Here is a 15,103-nt window from a genome sequence, read left to right on the forward strand (position 1 = left end):
GAGAACCGATCCACAACGACCAGGATCGTGGTGTTCCCCTGAGACGGTGATAGATCCATGAGGAAATCCACCGACAGGTTGGACCATGGCTGCTGTGGAACGGGGAGGGGCTGTAATTTCCCTCTAGGCAGGTGTCTAGGCGCCTTACATTGGGCGCACACCGAACAGGAAGAGACATAGAGCCTCACGTCCTTCACCAAAGTGGGCCACCAGGAATTCCCTCTAAGACCCCGCACTGTCCGCTCAACCCCAGGATGACCCGAGGAGGGTAGCGTGTGCGCCCACTGGATCAGGCGGTCACGGACACCGAGCGGGACGTACTTCCGCCCTGCGGGACACTGAGGTGGAGTGGGTTCTGACCGCAATGCCCGCTCAATGTCCGCATCCACCTCCCAGACCACCAGTGCCACCAGACAGGAGGCTGGAAGTATGGGAGTGGGGTCGATGGACCGCTCCTCGGCGTCGTGGAGGCGAAACAGTGCGTCAGCCTTGATGTTCCGGGAACCTGGGATGTACGAGATAGTAAACTGGAATATTGTAAAAAACATAGCCCACCTGGCTTGGCGTGGGTTCAGTCTCCTCACCGCCCGGATGTACTCCAGATTACGGTGATCAGTCCAGATGATGAAAGGGTGTTGCGCCCCCTCTAGCCAATGTCTCAACACCTTCAGGGCTCTGACCACGGCTAGCAACTCCCTGTCCCCCACATCATAGTTACGCTCCGCCGGACTCAGCCTCTTAGAAAAGAAAGCACGGGGCGAAGCTTGGGGGGCGCGCCCGAACGCTGCGACAACACAGCTCCAACCCCAGCCTCGGACGCGTCCACCTCCACTATGAATGGAAAAGAGGGGTCCGGGTGAGCCAGCACCGGAGCGTCGGTAAACAGGGCCTTAAGCTGACAAAAGACTCTGTTCGCCTCCACCGACCACTGCAGCCACACCGGGCCCCCCTTCATCAGTGAGGTAATGGGAGCCGCCACCTGCCCAAAGCCCCAGATAAACTTCCGGTAGTAATTGGCAAACCCTAAGAACCGCTGCACCTCCTTAACCGCGGTCGGAGTCGGCCAATTACGCATGGCCGAAATGCGGTCACATTCCATCACCACCCCGGATGTGGAAATGCGATACCCCAGAAAAGAGACGGCTCGTTTGGAGAACTCACACTTCTCAGCATTGACGTACAAGTCATGCTCCACCAGTCGCCTAAGCACTTTACGCACCAGAGACACATGCTCGGCGCGTGTGGCGGAGTAGATCAGAATGTCGTCGATGTACACCACCACACCCTGACCGAGCAGGTCCCGGAGAATCTCATCCACAAAGGATTGGAAGACGGCTGGAGCATTCTTTAACCCATACGGCATGACGAGGTACTCATAATGGCCAGATGTAGTACTAAATGCGGATTTCCACTCGTCCCCATCTCAGATACGCACCAAATTGTACGCGCTCCTGAGATCCAATTTTGTGAAGAAGCGCACCCCGTGAAATTACTCCACCACCGTAGCGATGAGAGGTAGTGGGTAACTGAAACCCACCACGATGGCATGCCGGGGAGTCAATGAGGAAGAGGCTGATACGGTCCTCATGACCCCCCCGCATCACCATAACCAGTGGCGCAGTGACTTCCCTAACTAGGCATGACCCAAGTGGTCGACTGTCTAGGGCGTGCACGGGGAAGGGTTGGTCCAACTGGATCAGGGGAATCCCTAACTTATGGGCGACCCCACGGTCCATAAAACTCCCAGCCGCGCCTGAATCTACTAGCGGCTTATACTGGGAGTGCGGGGAAAACTCAGGAAAAGAAACTAAGGCATGCATGTGGCCGACAGGGGGCTCTGGGTGAGACTGGTGCTGACTCACCTGGGGTGTCGACGTGATACTCTGCCTGCCCTCTGAACTCCCGGGCGAGCCTCTCCAGCACCGGTCGACAGTGTGCCCTCTGTGACCACAGTGGGCACAGGAGAGGCACCCCCCTCCGGTCCTCCTAGCTGCAGCCCCCCCCATCTCCATGGGCGTTGGAGCAGGAAGACTGGGAGGTGGAACGAAAAGGGCCCGAGGAGAACATCCACGGGCAGCCAGCAGGTTGTCCAGTCTGATGGACAGATCGATGAGCTGGTCCAGGGTGATGGTAGTGTCCCGACAGGCCAGCTCCTGGCGGACGTCCTCCCTCAGGCTACAGCGGTAGTGGTCAATGAGGGCCCTCTCGTTCCACCCCGCTCCAGCGGCTAGGGTCCGGAACTCCAACGCGAAGTCCTGTGCGCTCCTCGTCTCCTGTCTCAGGTGGAACAGTCACTCACCCGCCGCCTTGCCCTCCGGGGGATGATCGAATACCGCCCGGAAGCGGCGGGTGAACTCCGGGTAGTCGTCCCTGGCTGAATCTGGACCCTCCCAGACGGCGTTGGCCCACTCCAGGGCTCTACCCGTAAGACAAGAGACGAGGGCACTCACCCTCTCCTCTCCCGAGGGAGTGGGGCGAACGGTTGCCAGGTACAGCTCCAGCTGCAGTAGGAACCCCTTACACCCAGCGGCCGTCCCATCGAACTCCCTCAGGAGCGCGAGCTTAATCCCACTCGGGCTGGACTCCGTCGGCGCTGAGGGGGGCGCAGGGTGGTGGACAGTAGCTGGTGTAGGTGGGTGAGCACGTCTCTCCCAATTCTCCAGGTGCGCCAACACCTGATCCATCGCAGCCCCCAAGCGATGAAGGACGTTGGCGTGTTGGGTGACCTGTTCCTCCACGGACGGGGCTGGCACTTCGGCTCCTGCTGACTCCATTTGTGGTGCGGGATTCTGTCAGAAGTAGTTCTGTAGGAGGGGTGAAGTCAGGCGCAGGAGACTTAGGTACGTGAAACACGTTTAATAAAGAATGCAAGTCCAAAGAACCGAACCGACAAGGCAGGGTAAAAATAATTCCACAGCAAGACAAACACAGTCTAGGAATATAGCGGGACGCAGGCCAGCAACCCTAATGCCAAAACGCGTAACGTATTCTTAAGGACAAGAACAAATAATCCCCCAACCTACAACAACAGACACAAAACAATCCCGCACAACCCCACACACAAAACAGACAGACTAAATACCCAACTAATTACTAAACACAAAAAACAGGTGCTACCCTAACCAGACATTACCAACTGAAACAGAATAGGAAATCGTGGCAGCTAGTAGGCCGGCGACGACGACCGCCGAGCGCCGCCCGAACAGGGAGAGGCGCCACCTGTGGACGTTGTGACATCCAGTGTGAAAACTGTCACAAGTGGTTTCACTTTAGTTGTGTGGGGTGGAACGGGGAAGAGGAGGAGAATGTACTATATACATATACACATGGTGTAGCTCTTGAAAAACAAATCAGATAAAATCATATTTTCTAAAGTCTGGGGTGGGTGGGTTTAGTTATGTGTTATTCTAATATAAGTTATATAGCCATAAGAACAAAAATACTGGTTCTCTCAATTTTGCATTAGAATAAAAACGAAATTGTTCAAATGAAAATGCTCTACAGTAAAATTCCCCTAGCTTGTTTGAGGCTAATGCAAACTGAAAAGAAAGCAAGACAAGTTAGAATTATTATTTTCATAATTACTATAATTTTTAATGTTGATACTATTGCAATGAATTACTATTAATGAAAGATGGTGAAATATAATCAAGGCTTTTAGGAAGCAAATACTAAGACATTTGCTTGTTATTATGCTTTTTCCCCAACAAAAATTATTGGTCACATATGCATATTTAGCAAATGTTATTGCGGGTGTAGCGAAATGCTTGTGTGCTCCAGAAGTGCAGTAATATCTAACAATCCACACAAATCTAAAGTAAAAGAATGGAGTTAAGAAATATATAAATATTAGGACGAGCAATGTCAGAGTGGTATTGACTAAAATACAGTAAAACAGAATACAGTATATACATATGAAATTATTAAAGCAGTATGAGTAACACAGTACGTAGGGCAGCAGCCTCTAAGTTGCAGAGTTAAGTAACCAGGTGGTAGCCGGCTAGTAATGGCTATTTAACAGTCTGATGGCCTTGAGATAGAAGCTGTTTTTCAGTCTCTCGGTCCCAGCTTTGATGCACCTGTACTGACCTCGCCTTCTGGATGGTAGCGGGGTGAACAGGCCGTGGCTCGGGTGGTTGTTATCATTGATGATATTTTTGGCCTTTCGGTGACATCGCGTGCTGTAGGTGTCATGGAGGGCAGGCAGTGTGCCCCCGGTGATGCGTTGGGCAGACTGCACCATCCTCTGGAGAACCCTGGGGTTGTGGGCAGTGCAGTTGCTGTACCAGGCGGTGATACAGCCTGACAGTATGCTCTCAATTGTGCATCTGTAATAGTTTGTGAGGGTCTTAGGGGCCAAGATACATTTCTTCAGCCTCCTGAGGTTGAAGAGACACTGTTGTGCCTTCTTCACCACACTGTCTGTGTAGGTGGACCATTTCAGATCGTCAGTGATATGTACGCAGAGGAACTTGAAGCTTTTCACCTTCTCCACTGCGGTCCCATCGATGTGGATAGGGACGTGCTCTCTCTGCTGTTTCCTGAACTCCACTATGAGCTCCTTCGTTTTGTTGACGTTGAGGGAGAGGTTATTTTCCTGGCACCACTCCGCCAGGGCCCTCACCTCCTATCTGTAAGCTGTCTCGTTAATGTTGGTAATCAGGCCTACATTGTTGTGTCATCTGCAAAACTTCATGACTGAGTTGGAGGCATGCATGGCCACGCAGTCATGGGTGAACGGGAGTACAGGAGGGCACTGAGCACGCACCCTTGTGGGGCCTATGTGTTGCGGATCAGCGAAGTAGAGGTGTTGTTTCCTACCTTCACCACCTGGGGGCGGCCCGTCAGGAAGTCCAGGACCCAGTTGCACAGGGTGGGGTTTAGACCCAGGGTCCCGAGCTTAATGATGAGCTTGAAGGGTACTTCGGTGTTTTTTTGTCTTGTTCCTGAGAAAAGTGCACAAATAAATAGACAGGATGGCAACATACTGTAAATAATGTGAATTGAGTCCCATGAAGTCGCAGGCGTCGATACATTCATTGTTGATCAATAGAATTTGACAAAGTAAAAGACTGTCAATGTGTTGATCACGTGACCATTAGGGGGCATCAATACGCTAGTAAGTAAAGCCCACTTCTTCACTACTGAGGTCCTTGGAGATTGTTTGTGGATTCTTAGCCACATGCGATCAAGGGAGGTAAATTGCACAATTATACTCTGCCTTAGTAATATTATAGATTTCTGGAGTAAGATAAATATTTTTCTTATATAATTTTGCAGTTGAAATTGTGTTTTGAGGGCGAGTGCAAACTAAATGGATAGGTAGCTAACTAGTTTGCTATGGCTAACCCAGAATCTCAATCTGACAGAATGTTTAATCTCCTGTTTTTAGCTAATCATATGATCTCTGCTTGTTGGCTAAATTAACTAGCCACCTTGTCATTGGCATAAAGAGTGAACAGATTAAACAGGTGTGGCAATAGCTAACTATCACATTCGGTCACCACTAGATCAACTGGCTAAACTTGTTGCAGTGTCAACCATGTACAGTAGCTAGCTGATTAACTGGTCAGCCCAACGCAGAATCCTCCCACTCCATTGCTGTCTCTGTGTAGTGTATGTGTCTAAATGTAATTCTGTTTTTATGACAACGCCTATAAGCACATCTGTCATATAGTGGAACATCTCAGTAAGCTGTTTGTGTTATGTAGCTACTAGAAATAAAAAGTTGTACAGGAGTAGTAGCACAAATGAGGGGAGGAGAATGGGCCAGCCAAGAAAGTAAAATACCCTTCAAAGTGGAAAGGAGACGTTCGGAAGAGGAGGATGGAGGGTGGAGGGTAAATCCTACCTTGGCAGGAAAGAGATGATTGAGTTGACGATGGTAATTGTTATCTGCACTGTTTATTTTTTATTACTTACATGATTGTTACCTGAATACCTACCTTGATGTTTGAAATGTCAGATTTTTATTTTACCTTTATTTTATCTGGGAGTCATACAGAGACCAAGGTCCCGTTTACAGACAAGCCCTGAATTACAGAAAATGCATGCATATAAATATAAATACAAATTGCTTTTAGAAAGACATGGTCAAAAAAACAAACACATTCATCAGTAATAAGGTCCTCAATCAGCTTTATGAATTGCCCTTGAGGCACCAAAACATCACATTTACGTATATTTTGAAGCTTGTTCCACAATATAAGGTGCAAGAAAACTAAAAGCTGATTCACCCAACTCAGAGACCAAAGGTCTCATAGACTGATCGCATAGAACAAAACGTATAAGACCTTCAAAGCCAGTGTTAACCACAGACCTTATTTTCAGCGTTTATCCCAAAACCCCATTCTTTCCCCATCAATTTCCACAATAAAAATGGCTGAATGAACCACAGGTAACTCATTTCCAGTTTGAAGGACTACAAGCTGCCGAGCTCTATTATCTGTGTTAAAACAGATAACTCTGTATTTTGCCAAAAAATTACTTCATAGACAAGGCCAAACTGTTGTTTATTATGCATTTTTCAGAGTAATACAGACATCACAACATGTGCAAATGTTTACAGTGGATATGGGGTCTGGCAGGATAACAACATTTTTGGTACCAATCACTCCAAATAGCGTGGTAAGCATCCTTGCCATTCAATCATCTCTGGCCAGGAGTCATACTTGTTTTTGTCTTTATTGTTTTTAATATGCTGTGGGGGGGGGGAAACAGATCAATTAGATTCCTGCAACAGCAACATAACCACATAGCTCATCCACCTCAAATTATATCAGTAAAAAGTGGGGAACTGCAGGTGCAATCCAAAAAACTGGATAACAGAGACAGTGAAAACATATTATACATGTTGGTATGGTATTACCTTCTCCAAGGTACTCGCGACATCTGCTCCTTTTCCTCCAACAAAGACCCAGTTGTCTCTGAAGCCTAATGACTGGATAGCAGAGCTGCCAAGCTCTCTGATAAGCTTCCTTGCTTCTTCGTTCAATCTGTCAATCAATTACTAAACCATTCAGTATTTTTCCTCACTACCGTCATTAATTGTATCACTAAAAACAATATGAATAGGCTTGCTATAGGACTTTGTATGAGCATGCAGAGCGCTTCAATTAATTAAATGATTTTGGTGCACACTCCAAAGATCCCAAAACATTATCATATAGTATCCTGGATGACCATATTGGTCAAATTCTGCCATGAAAGTTGATTTAATGTTAAAATGAAACGTGACTCACTTTGTAGCTGGGTCGTCGTAGGTGGCAATCAACACAATGGATCCATTCTCAATGGACTTTAGAAACTCCACCAGAGGTTCAATATCTGCAAGACAGGGACATCTTGTCACCTTTTCAACATGATCAAATGGTTTTCTTCTTTACTGAGGAGTGAAAATTAGAATTATGTACACTCAAATTGAACAAAATCTATGTATTATTTTAAGAAACACTGTACTTCAATTTTCAATGTGCTGGATATAGTTGACCAACCTATACAGGAATGATTGTATCTGGTTGGTTAATAGCTCAACATTTATAACAAGGTACAGAAACCGATCATGGAAAGGGTGGTGATGCATTTAACTAATGTTGCTAAGTAGGAAATACAGTGCCTGGTAAAAATCTACACACCCCTTGCAATCTTCACATTTTTCTGCCTTAAATAATAGTTTCAAATGATAGACAATGTTCTAAATACATTTTTAAATATTAAGTCTTTATTGCATATGTCTTCACACCTCACAGTTAATTCTTGGTGGAAGCACCATTGGAAGCCATTACAGTTTACTCATTTTGAATAACTGCACATTTTTCGCCAAAAACCTGGTTGCCTCTGTCAGAAGGCTGACACTTGGTCGCAAGTGGATCTTCCAGCAAAACAATCCAAAGCATGAATCAAAATCCACAAAGAAATGGTTAATTGACCACAAATCAACATTTTGCAATGGCCATCTCAGTCTCCGGACTTGAACCCCATTGAAAACCTGTGGTTTGAATCAAAGAGGACAGTCCATAAACGCAGACGAAGGATATCAAGGATCTGGGAAGGTTCTGTATGGAGGAAGGATCTAAAATCTATCCCAATGTGTTCTCAAAACATTTTGGAAACAGTCTGTCGTTATTCTCGCAAGGGGAGAGTGCTGGAGTACTGAAAACAGGGTTGCCAATAATTTTGACCCCTTTTTTTTGTTGAGTACTAGTTTTTTTTAAATCTGATAAATTGTATTAGTATAAAATAATATAATTCTCCTATTTTATTTAGCATAGAATATAGCCCAGTATTTGTATTATATATTTTTTTACCCATCTTTATCAAGGGTGCCAATAATTATGGAACTCTGTATATCCATTGTTTTTGTCAGAATTGCTCAAGCTCAGTAAATTTGGTTGGGAATAATTTATGGGCAGCAATACACTGAGTATACAAAACTTTCTCTTTCCATGACAGACTGACCAGATGAATGCTATGATCTGTTACTGTTGTCACTTGTTAAATCCACTTAAATCAGTGTAGATGAAGGGGATTTTTAAGCCGCGAGATAATTGAGACATGGATTGTGTATGTGTTCCTTTCAGAGGGTGAACGGGCAAGTGCCTTTCAACGGGGTATGGTAGGAGGTGCCAGGCGCACCGGTTTTTGTCAAGAATTGCAACACTGTTGGGTTTTTCCACACAACAGTTTCCCGTGTGTATCAAGAATGGTCCACCACCCAAAGGACATCCAGCCAACTTGACAACTGTGGGAAGCATTGGAGTCAACATGGGCCAGCATCCCTGTCGAATGCTTTCGACCCTGAGACTAAACCCCTTCCTCTGCCACTGGATCCTGGACTTCCTGATGGGCCACCCCCAGGTGGTAAGGGTAAACAACAACACATCTGCCATGCTGATCCTCAACACTGGGGGTCCTCATGGGTGCGTGCTCAGTCCCCTCCTGTACTCCCTGTTCACCCACGACTGCGTGGCCACGCACGACTCCAACATCATCATTAAGTTAGCCGACGACAACGGCGGTAGGCCTGATCACCGACAATGATGAGACATGTGTGGTGCCAGGACAACAACAACTCCGTCAACGTGAGCAAGGTAAAAGAGCTGATCGTCGACTATAGGAAAAAGGGAGGCCGAGCACTCCCCCATTCACATCGACTGGGCTGTGGTGGAGCGGGTCGAGAGCTTCAAGTTCCTTGGCATCCACATCAACAAACTATCATGGTCCAAACACCAAGATCGTGAAGAGGGCACGACAACGCCTATTCCCCTGAAAAGATTTGGCATGGGCCCTCTGATCCTCAAAAAGTTTCTACAGCTGCACCATCGAGAGCATCCTGACTGGTATGGCATCCGACTGCTCGGCATCTGACCATAAGGCACTACAGAGGGCAGTGCGTACGGCCCAGTACATCACTGGGGCTAAGCTTCCTGCCATCCAGGACCTCTATACTAGGCGGTGTCAAAAGGCCCTAAAAATTGTAAAAGACTCCAGCCATCCTAGTCACTGTTCTCTCTGCTACCGCACAGCAAGCGGTACCGGAGTGCCAAGTCTACGTCCAAAAGGCTTCTTAACAGCTTCTACCCCTAAGCCATTAGACTGCTAAACAGTTAATCAAATGGCTCCCCAAACTATTTGCATTGACACCCTTTTTTTACGCTGCTGCTACGCGCTGTTTATCTATGCATAGTCACTTTACCCCTACCTACATGTACAGTGGCAAGAAAAAGTATCTGAACCCTTTGGAATTACCCGGATTTCTGTATGAGTTGGTCATCAAATTTGATCTGATCTTCTCCTAAGTCACAACAATAGACAAACACAGTCTGCTTAAACTAATAACAAACAATTACACGTTTTCATGACTTTATTGAACACACCGTGTAAACATTCAGAGTGCAGGGTGGAAAAAGTATGTGAACCCTTGGATTTAATCATTGGTTGACCCTCTTTTGGCAGCAATAACCTCAACCAAATGTTTTCTGTAGTTGCGGATCAGACCTGCACAATGGTCAGGAGGAATTTTGGACCATTCCTCTTTACAAAACTGTTACAGTTCAGCAATATTCTTGGGATGTCTGGTGTGAACCAGTCCCGAGGTTATACCACAGCATCTCAATTGGGTTGAGGTCAGGACTCTGACTGGGCCACTCCAGAAGGCATATTTTCTTCTGTTTAAGCCATTCTGTTGTTGATTTACCTCTGTGCTTTGGGTCGCTGTGCTGTTGCATCACCCAACTTCTGTTGAGCTTCAATTGGCAGACAGATAGCCTAACATTCTCCTTCAAAATGTCTTGATAAACTTGGGAATTAATTTTTCCGTCAATGATAGCAACCTGTCCAAGCCCTGAGACAGCAAAGCAGCCCCAAACCATAATGCTCTCTCTACCATACTTTGCAGTTGGGATGAGGTTTTGATGTCAGTGTGCTGTGCCTTTTTTTCTCCAAACATAGTGATGTGTGTTCCTTCCAAACAACTCAACTTTAGTTTAATCTGTCCACAGAATATTTTGCCAGTAGCGTGGTGGAACATCCAGGTGCTCTTTTGCGAACTTCAGACGTGCAGCAATGTTTTTTTTGAACAGCAGTGGCTTCTCCATGTTGTCCTCCCATGAACACCATTCTTGTTTAGTGTTCTACGTATCGTAGACTCATCAACAGAGATGTTAGCAAGTTCCAGAGATTTCTCTAAGTCTTTAGCTGACACTCCAGGATTCTTTTTAACCTCATTGAGCATTCTGCGCTGTGATCTTGCAGTCATCTTTGCAGGATGGCAACTGCTAGGGAGAGTAGCAATAATGCTTAACTTTCTCCATTTATAGACTATTTGTCTTACCGTGGACTGATGAACATCAAGGCTTTTAGAGATACTTTTGTAACCCTTTCCAGCTTTATGCAAGTCAACAATTCTTAATCTTAGGTCTTCTGTGATCTCTTTTGTTCGAGGTATGGTTCACGTCAAGCAATGCTTCTTGTGAATAGCAGACTTACATTTTGTGAGTGTTTTTTATAGAGCAGTGCAGCTCTTAGAAACATCAATCTTGTCTCATTGGTTGGACTCCAATTCACTTTTGGTGATTATTAGCCAAGGGGTTCATACTTTTTCCAACCTACACTGTGAATGTTTAAAATATATTACATTTAGACAAATATACGATTTGTGTGTTATTAGTTTAAGCACACTGTCTATTGTGAATTCGATGAATCAGATCAAAAGTTAAGACCAATTTATGCAGAAATCCAGGTAATTCCAAAGGGTTAACGTACTTTGTCTTGCCACTGTACATATTACCTGTACCACCGCACATTAACTCTAATGGTACCCCCTGTAAATAGCCTCGTTAGTTATTTTGTGTACATTTTTTTACTTTATTTAGCAAATATTCTGCATTGTTGGTTAAGGGTTTGTAAGTAAGCATTTCACAGTAACACCTGTTGTATTCGGAGCCTGTGACACCTTGTAGAGTCTAGGCACCGATGAAATTAGGCTGTTATGTGGTGGTGGGTGCTGCTCAATATTAGGAAGGTGTTTGGTATATCCTCTGTATGTCTCTGATTTTCAAGCAAATTTATTTCAGGATAGACTGGACCACTCAAAACCTCTTGGAAAGCCATTCTGGTATGTCTTTGGCATTAAAATGTGTGCAATTCCTGAGCTTTGCTCCTTTCAAATGTATTTGATCCCGACCAACTCCTCAGTCCCTGCCGATGACAAGAATACCCATAACATAATGCTGCCACCACAATACTTGAAAATAAATAGGGATTCACTTTGTTGTACTGGATTTGACCCAAAAAGTATATTTCTTTGCCGTGTTGTCTTGCAGTATTACTTAACTGCTTTTTTGCAAACAGAATCAATGATTTAGAGTGGAGTTTAACACAGGCTTTCTTCCCCCCCCCCCCCATACAGGTCAGTAATGTGTAGTGAATGCAATGTTGATACTCTATTTTCAAGTATTGTGGTGGCATGTTATGGGTATGCTTGTCACCGGCAGGGACTGGGGAGTTTGTTAGGCTCAAAGAAATATGAAAGGTAAAAGGTTAGATAAAACCCTGCCTCAGTCTTCTGAATATGTAACACTGGGATATAATTGTATTTTTTTTATATCATTTATTTCACTTTGAAATGTGGAGCATGTTGTGTAGCTTGGTAAAAAAGTGCCCAATTTAAACAAATTAGATTAGCAAAATGTTAAAACTGCAATGTGGTGTGTAGATGGTCACTAGGCAGTGTACATGGTCCTCAAGCCAATTTTTTTATAGGGGGCTGTAAACAATCTTACCACCATCATACATGTTAAAAAATGCTGTCTTCATACCCTCCCCCGTCTTCCCTGTGTGAAAAAGAGACTAATTAGGTATTTAAAAATCAGATAAACACTGAATACAAGATGTAAAATATAAGAAAACTGTTAATACTATGTGTATATAACCTTTTGACTTACCATTCACAACAGCAATGTTAATTCCGTACCCTACATTTTTTTCCACATAACCCATAACCCTGAAGAGAATATAGAACAGAGTCTTACAACCTGACAACCCCTCCACAACAGTGAACAATAGGACACTCTACATCAAGATATCGCTCTCACTCACACACATACGTTCCCCAGCAAAAAAACTAAACAGTGCTCAAACAGAAGAGGGCACTAACAAAGAGTCACTGACCAACAACCAAAACAGGTGGGGTTTTAGGAGGGGTTCTGAAAGACTCATGGGGGTGTCCACTAAAGGTTGACTAGCAACAACAGGAACGTAAAACACCCACCATGAGCGCCGACTGACTTTGCCCAAGAAAAAGCAAACAAAAGTAAAACCCACACCAAATGTAAAGACAGGAAGCAAAACAAAAGTGTGGCGCGACACCAGATAAAGGCTTGTTGGTCTACAAAATAAAAATAGGGAGCGCCAACTAAAGATGTTAACCCTTCAGATCTATCAAGAGAACTGGAACAGTGGGCCAGCCACTCTTAAATAGCACCTGGGCAAGCTCAGGTGAAACACCTTCCCACTAACGACATCGCAACCAGCACAGGTGTAACACATACTGAATAACAAGGTGACAGTGAGCCCTACGTGCTAAAAGTCCAACCACAAAACATGAATGGAAAAAAACCTGTAACAACACACACAGGGATATGTTCCTTACATTTTGCCCTCTATGCAGATTTTGGGTGCAACCACATTAGCAGCTCCACTGGTGATTAAACAGCTGAAGTCCCCCTCTGGACAGGGCTTTGGGATGCCACACGGACTTGGTCTTTGTCTGGAGGCTGCGCAAGTATTCAGGAGGAGAAACACACACAATCACACATATTAATGGTTCCCCATACCATTAATTTGATGGGATAGACTAGCTTTTTGGCCTTGCCAGCTACAACTTTGTTTTGTTTAAATTTTGAATATGTGGATGCTAGTAGCCCAAACATGTTGCACAGGTGGAAATACACATCCTTCTAATTACTCACTGGTCTCTTGGGGTACATTTGGCACCTGTAGCCACTCTGGACCAGGAAACTCAGGATACCAGGAGAGGGTGTGGCCTAGAGTAATAGGGGGAAGGAGCAGCGTGTATCATTATGAATGGGAACTATTGTAGTGGGTACTTACTCTTGAAGAAAACATTAACACTTTTCCTTATAAATTCATCAGTAGCTAGGCTAGATGACAAACTTTTATTGAAATGTTATGCCGGTTTTATTAACAGCATGTAATTAATAGTCGTTATCAAATGAATGTGTCCTTGCGTGACAAACATTGTCATCAATACTTACTTTGAGACCGCATTATGAGGAAAACAGCAAAGAAAACAGCAAAGACTCCAAGCACTGCTATGATTGGAAGAAGTCCTGCAAGATAAATAATGGAGATATCGTACTAATACGGGATAATCTCCAAGTCACTTATATATTGTGGACAAGCATAGACAGCTGTCAATGAATGCATGACTACAACTGTAAAATGTACAACCAAAGGGCTGATTTCACTCATGTTCAATCCAATTTCCTATTGACATACAGTAAATGCATGAATTATGAGAAAGTCAGTACTCGCATGCATCACAAGCTAGGATCTGGGCCCTACACTAAACACTAAAGTATATTTCTACACTCACCCTACAGTAGGAAAGGGTTAATAACACCTAACTGGCCTGAGCCAGAGATAAATAGAAGACTGCTCTACCAGTAAAACCACATTGTTGGTTGGTAGTCTTAGCCCCTCTGTTTATAATCTTGTTTATTCATTTGTTCATAAAATAAGTTATTCCATAGTACTCTATACACACTATTAAAACATTCATATATTGAGCAGTAATACATAAAACATGCATAAAACAAACCTGGCTTTGCAACTTACTTGTGGGGCCCTGTGTTTTATGCACCCTTTGTCCTACAAGAGATTAACTTGTCATTGTTCTTAAAGTAAATACTGTATTGACAGAGAGACAGATTGATATACAGATTTCTCCGTAAACATAAAACATTGGCATTTTATGGGAAAATATGACTTACCTATGCGTACAGTGAGCATGATATCTGATTACGCTCTCTCCCGTTTCCTGTATGAGAAGCCTCTTATGAGAAGCACAAAAGAGCAAATGCAGCAGGTTGCTAGTCAGGTTGATCCAGTTAGGTTAAAAGCTAAGTTTCTTCACCAGATTCTTTGACTCAATCATCCCTCCCTTTTCTCCACCCCCTCTCAAAACATTATACTACTGCAGCACTATGCACAGCAATTGCCTGTCAGAAACACATTGTGCATTATGTTTGAACAAGGCCTATGCAAGAAAAGAGGCAATGAATCTCCTGGGTAATATGGAACCTTTCCACCCGGAAACACTCAGCGGCTGCATCCTCCAGTACAGTGAGCGGAACTGCAGGACCAACCAGGTCCGGGAAGAAAGAAGGACTTGTCCCAGCACTTGGCACACTGTCCCAGCCAGTGGAGCGGGTTAGACAAGGACTTTATAAAGTCCACCTGGAGATTCTCCTAGCAAAGCTTCTTCAGCTGGCTACAAAGGGCATTTCAATACAAACATATTTCATTCCATGCATTACTATGTTGAGTTAAATAAAGGTTAAATAAAATAGCTGTTGCGTTC

The 15,103-nt window shown here is 44.6% G+C and overlaps 1 protein-coding gene across 2 annotated transcripts; it reads right to left on the minus strand.

The window, feature by feature from the left end:
• Positions 1 to 6,493: 6,493 nt before the first annotated feature.
• Positions 6,494 to 14,784, minus strand: LOC106561292 (protein FAM3C). 2 transcript variants are annotated; one of them, XM_014125083.2, is made up of 10 exons: positions 14,514 to 14,784; positions 14,359 to 14,391; positions 13,776 to 13,850; positions 13,470 to 13,544; positions 13,151 to 13,274; positions 12,444 to 12,502; positions 12,282 to 12,332; positions 7,242 to 7,326; positions 6,869 to 6,995; positions 6,494 to 6,700 (listed from the first exon to the last, which is right to left on the minus strand). In XM_014125083.2, exons 1-10 carry the CDS (start codon positions 14,530 to 14,532, stop codon positions 6,611 to 6,613), a joined length of 738 nt encoding a protein of 245 aa, XP_013980558.1. In that variant the 5' UTR covers positions 14,533 to 14,784; the 3' UTR covers positions 6,494 to 6,610. The 2 variants fall into 2 exon arrangements, with proteins under 2 accessions (XP_013980558.1, XP_013980559.1); XM_014125084.2 differs by having other exon boundaries at positions 14,342 to 14,391; positions 14,514 to 14,748.
• Positions 14,785 to 15,103: the final 319 nt, after the last annotated feature.

Source organism: Salmo salar, chromosome ssa10, assembly GCF_905237065.1.
Source record: "Salmo salar chromosome ssa10, Ssal_v3.1, whole genome shotgun sequence".
Taxonomy (NCBI): Eukaryota; Metazoa; Chordata; class Actinopteri; order Salmoniformes; family Salmonidae; genus Salmo; species Salmo salar.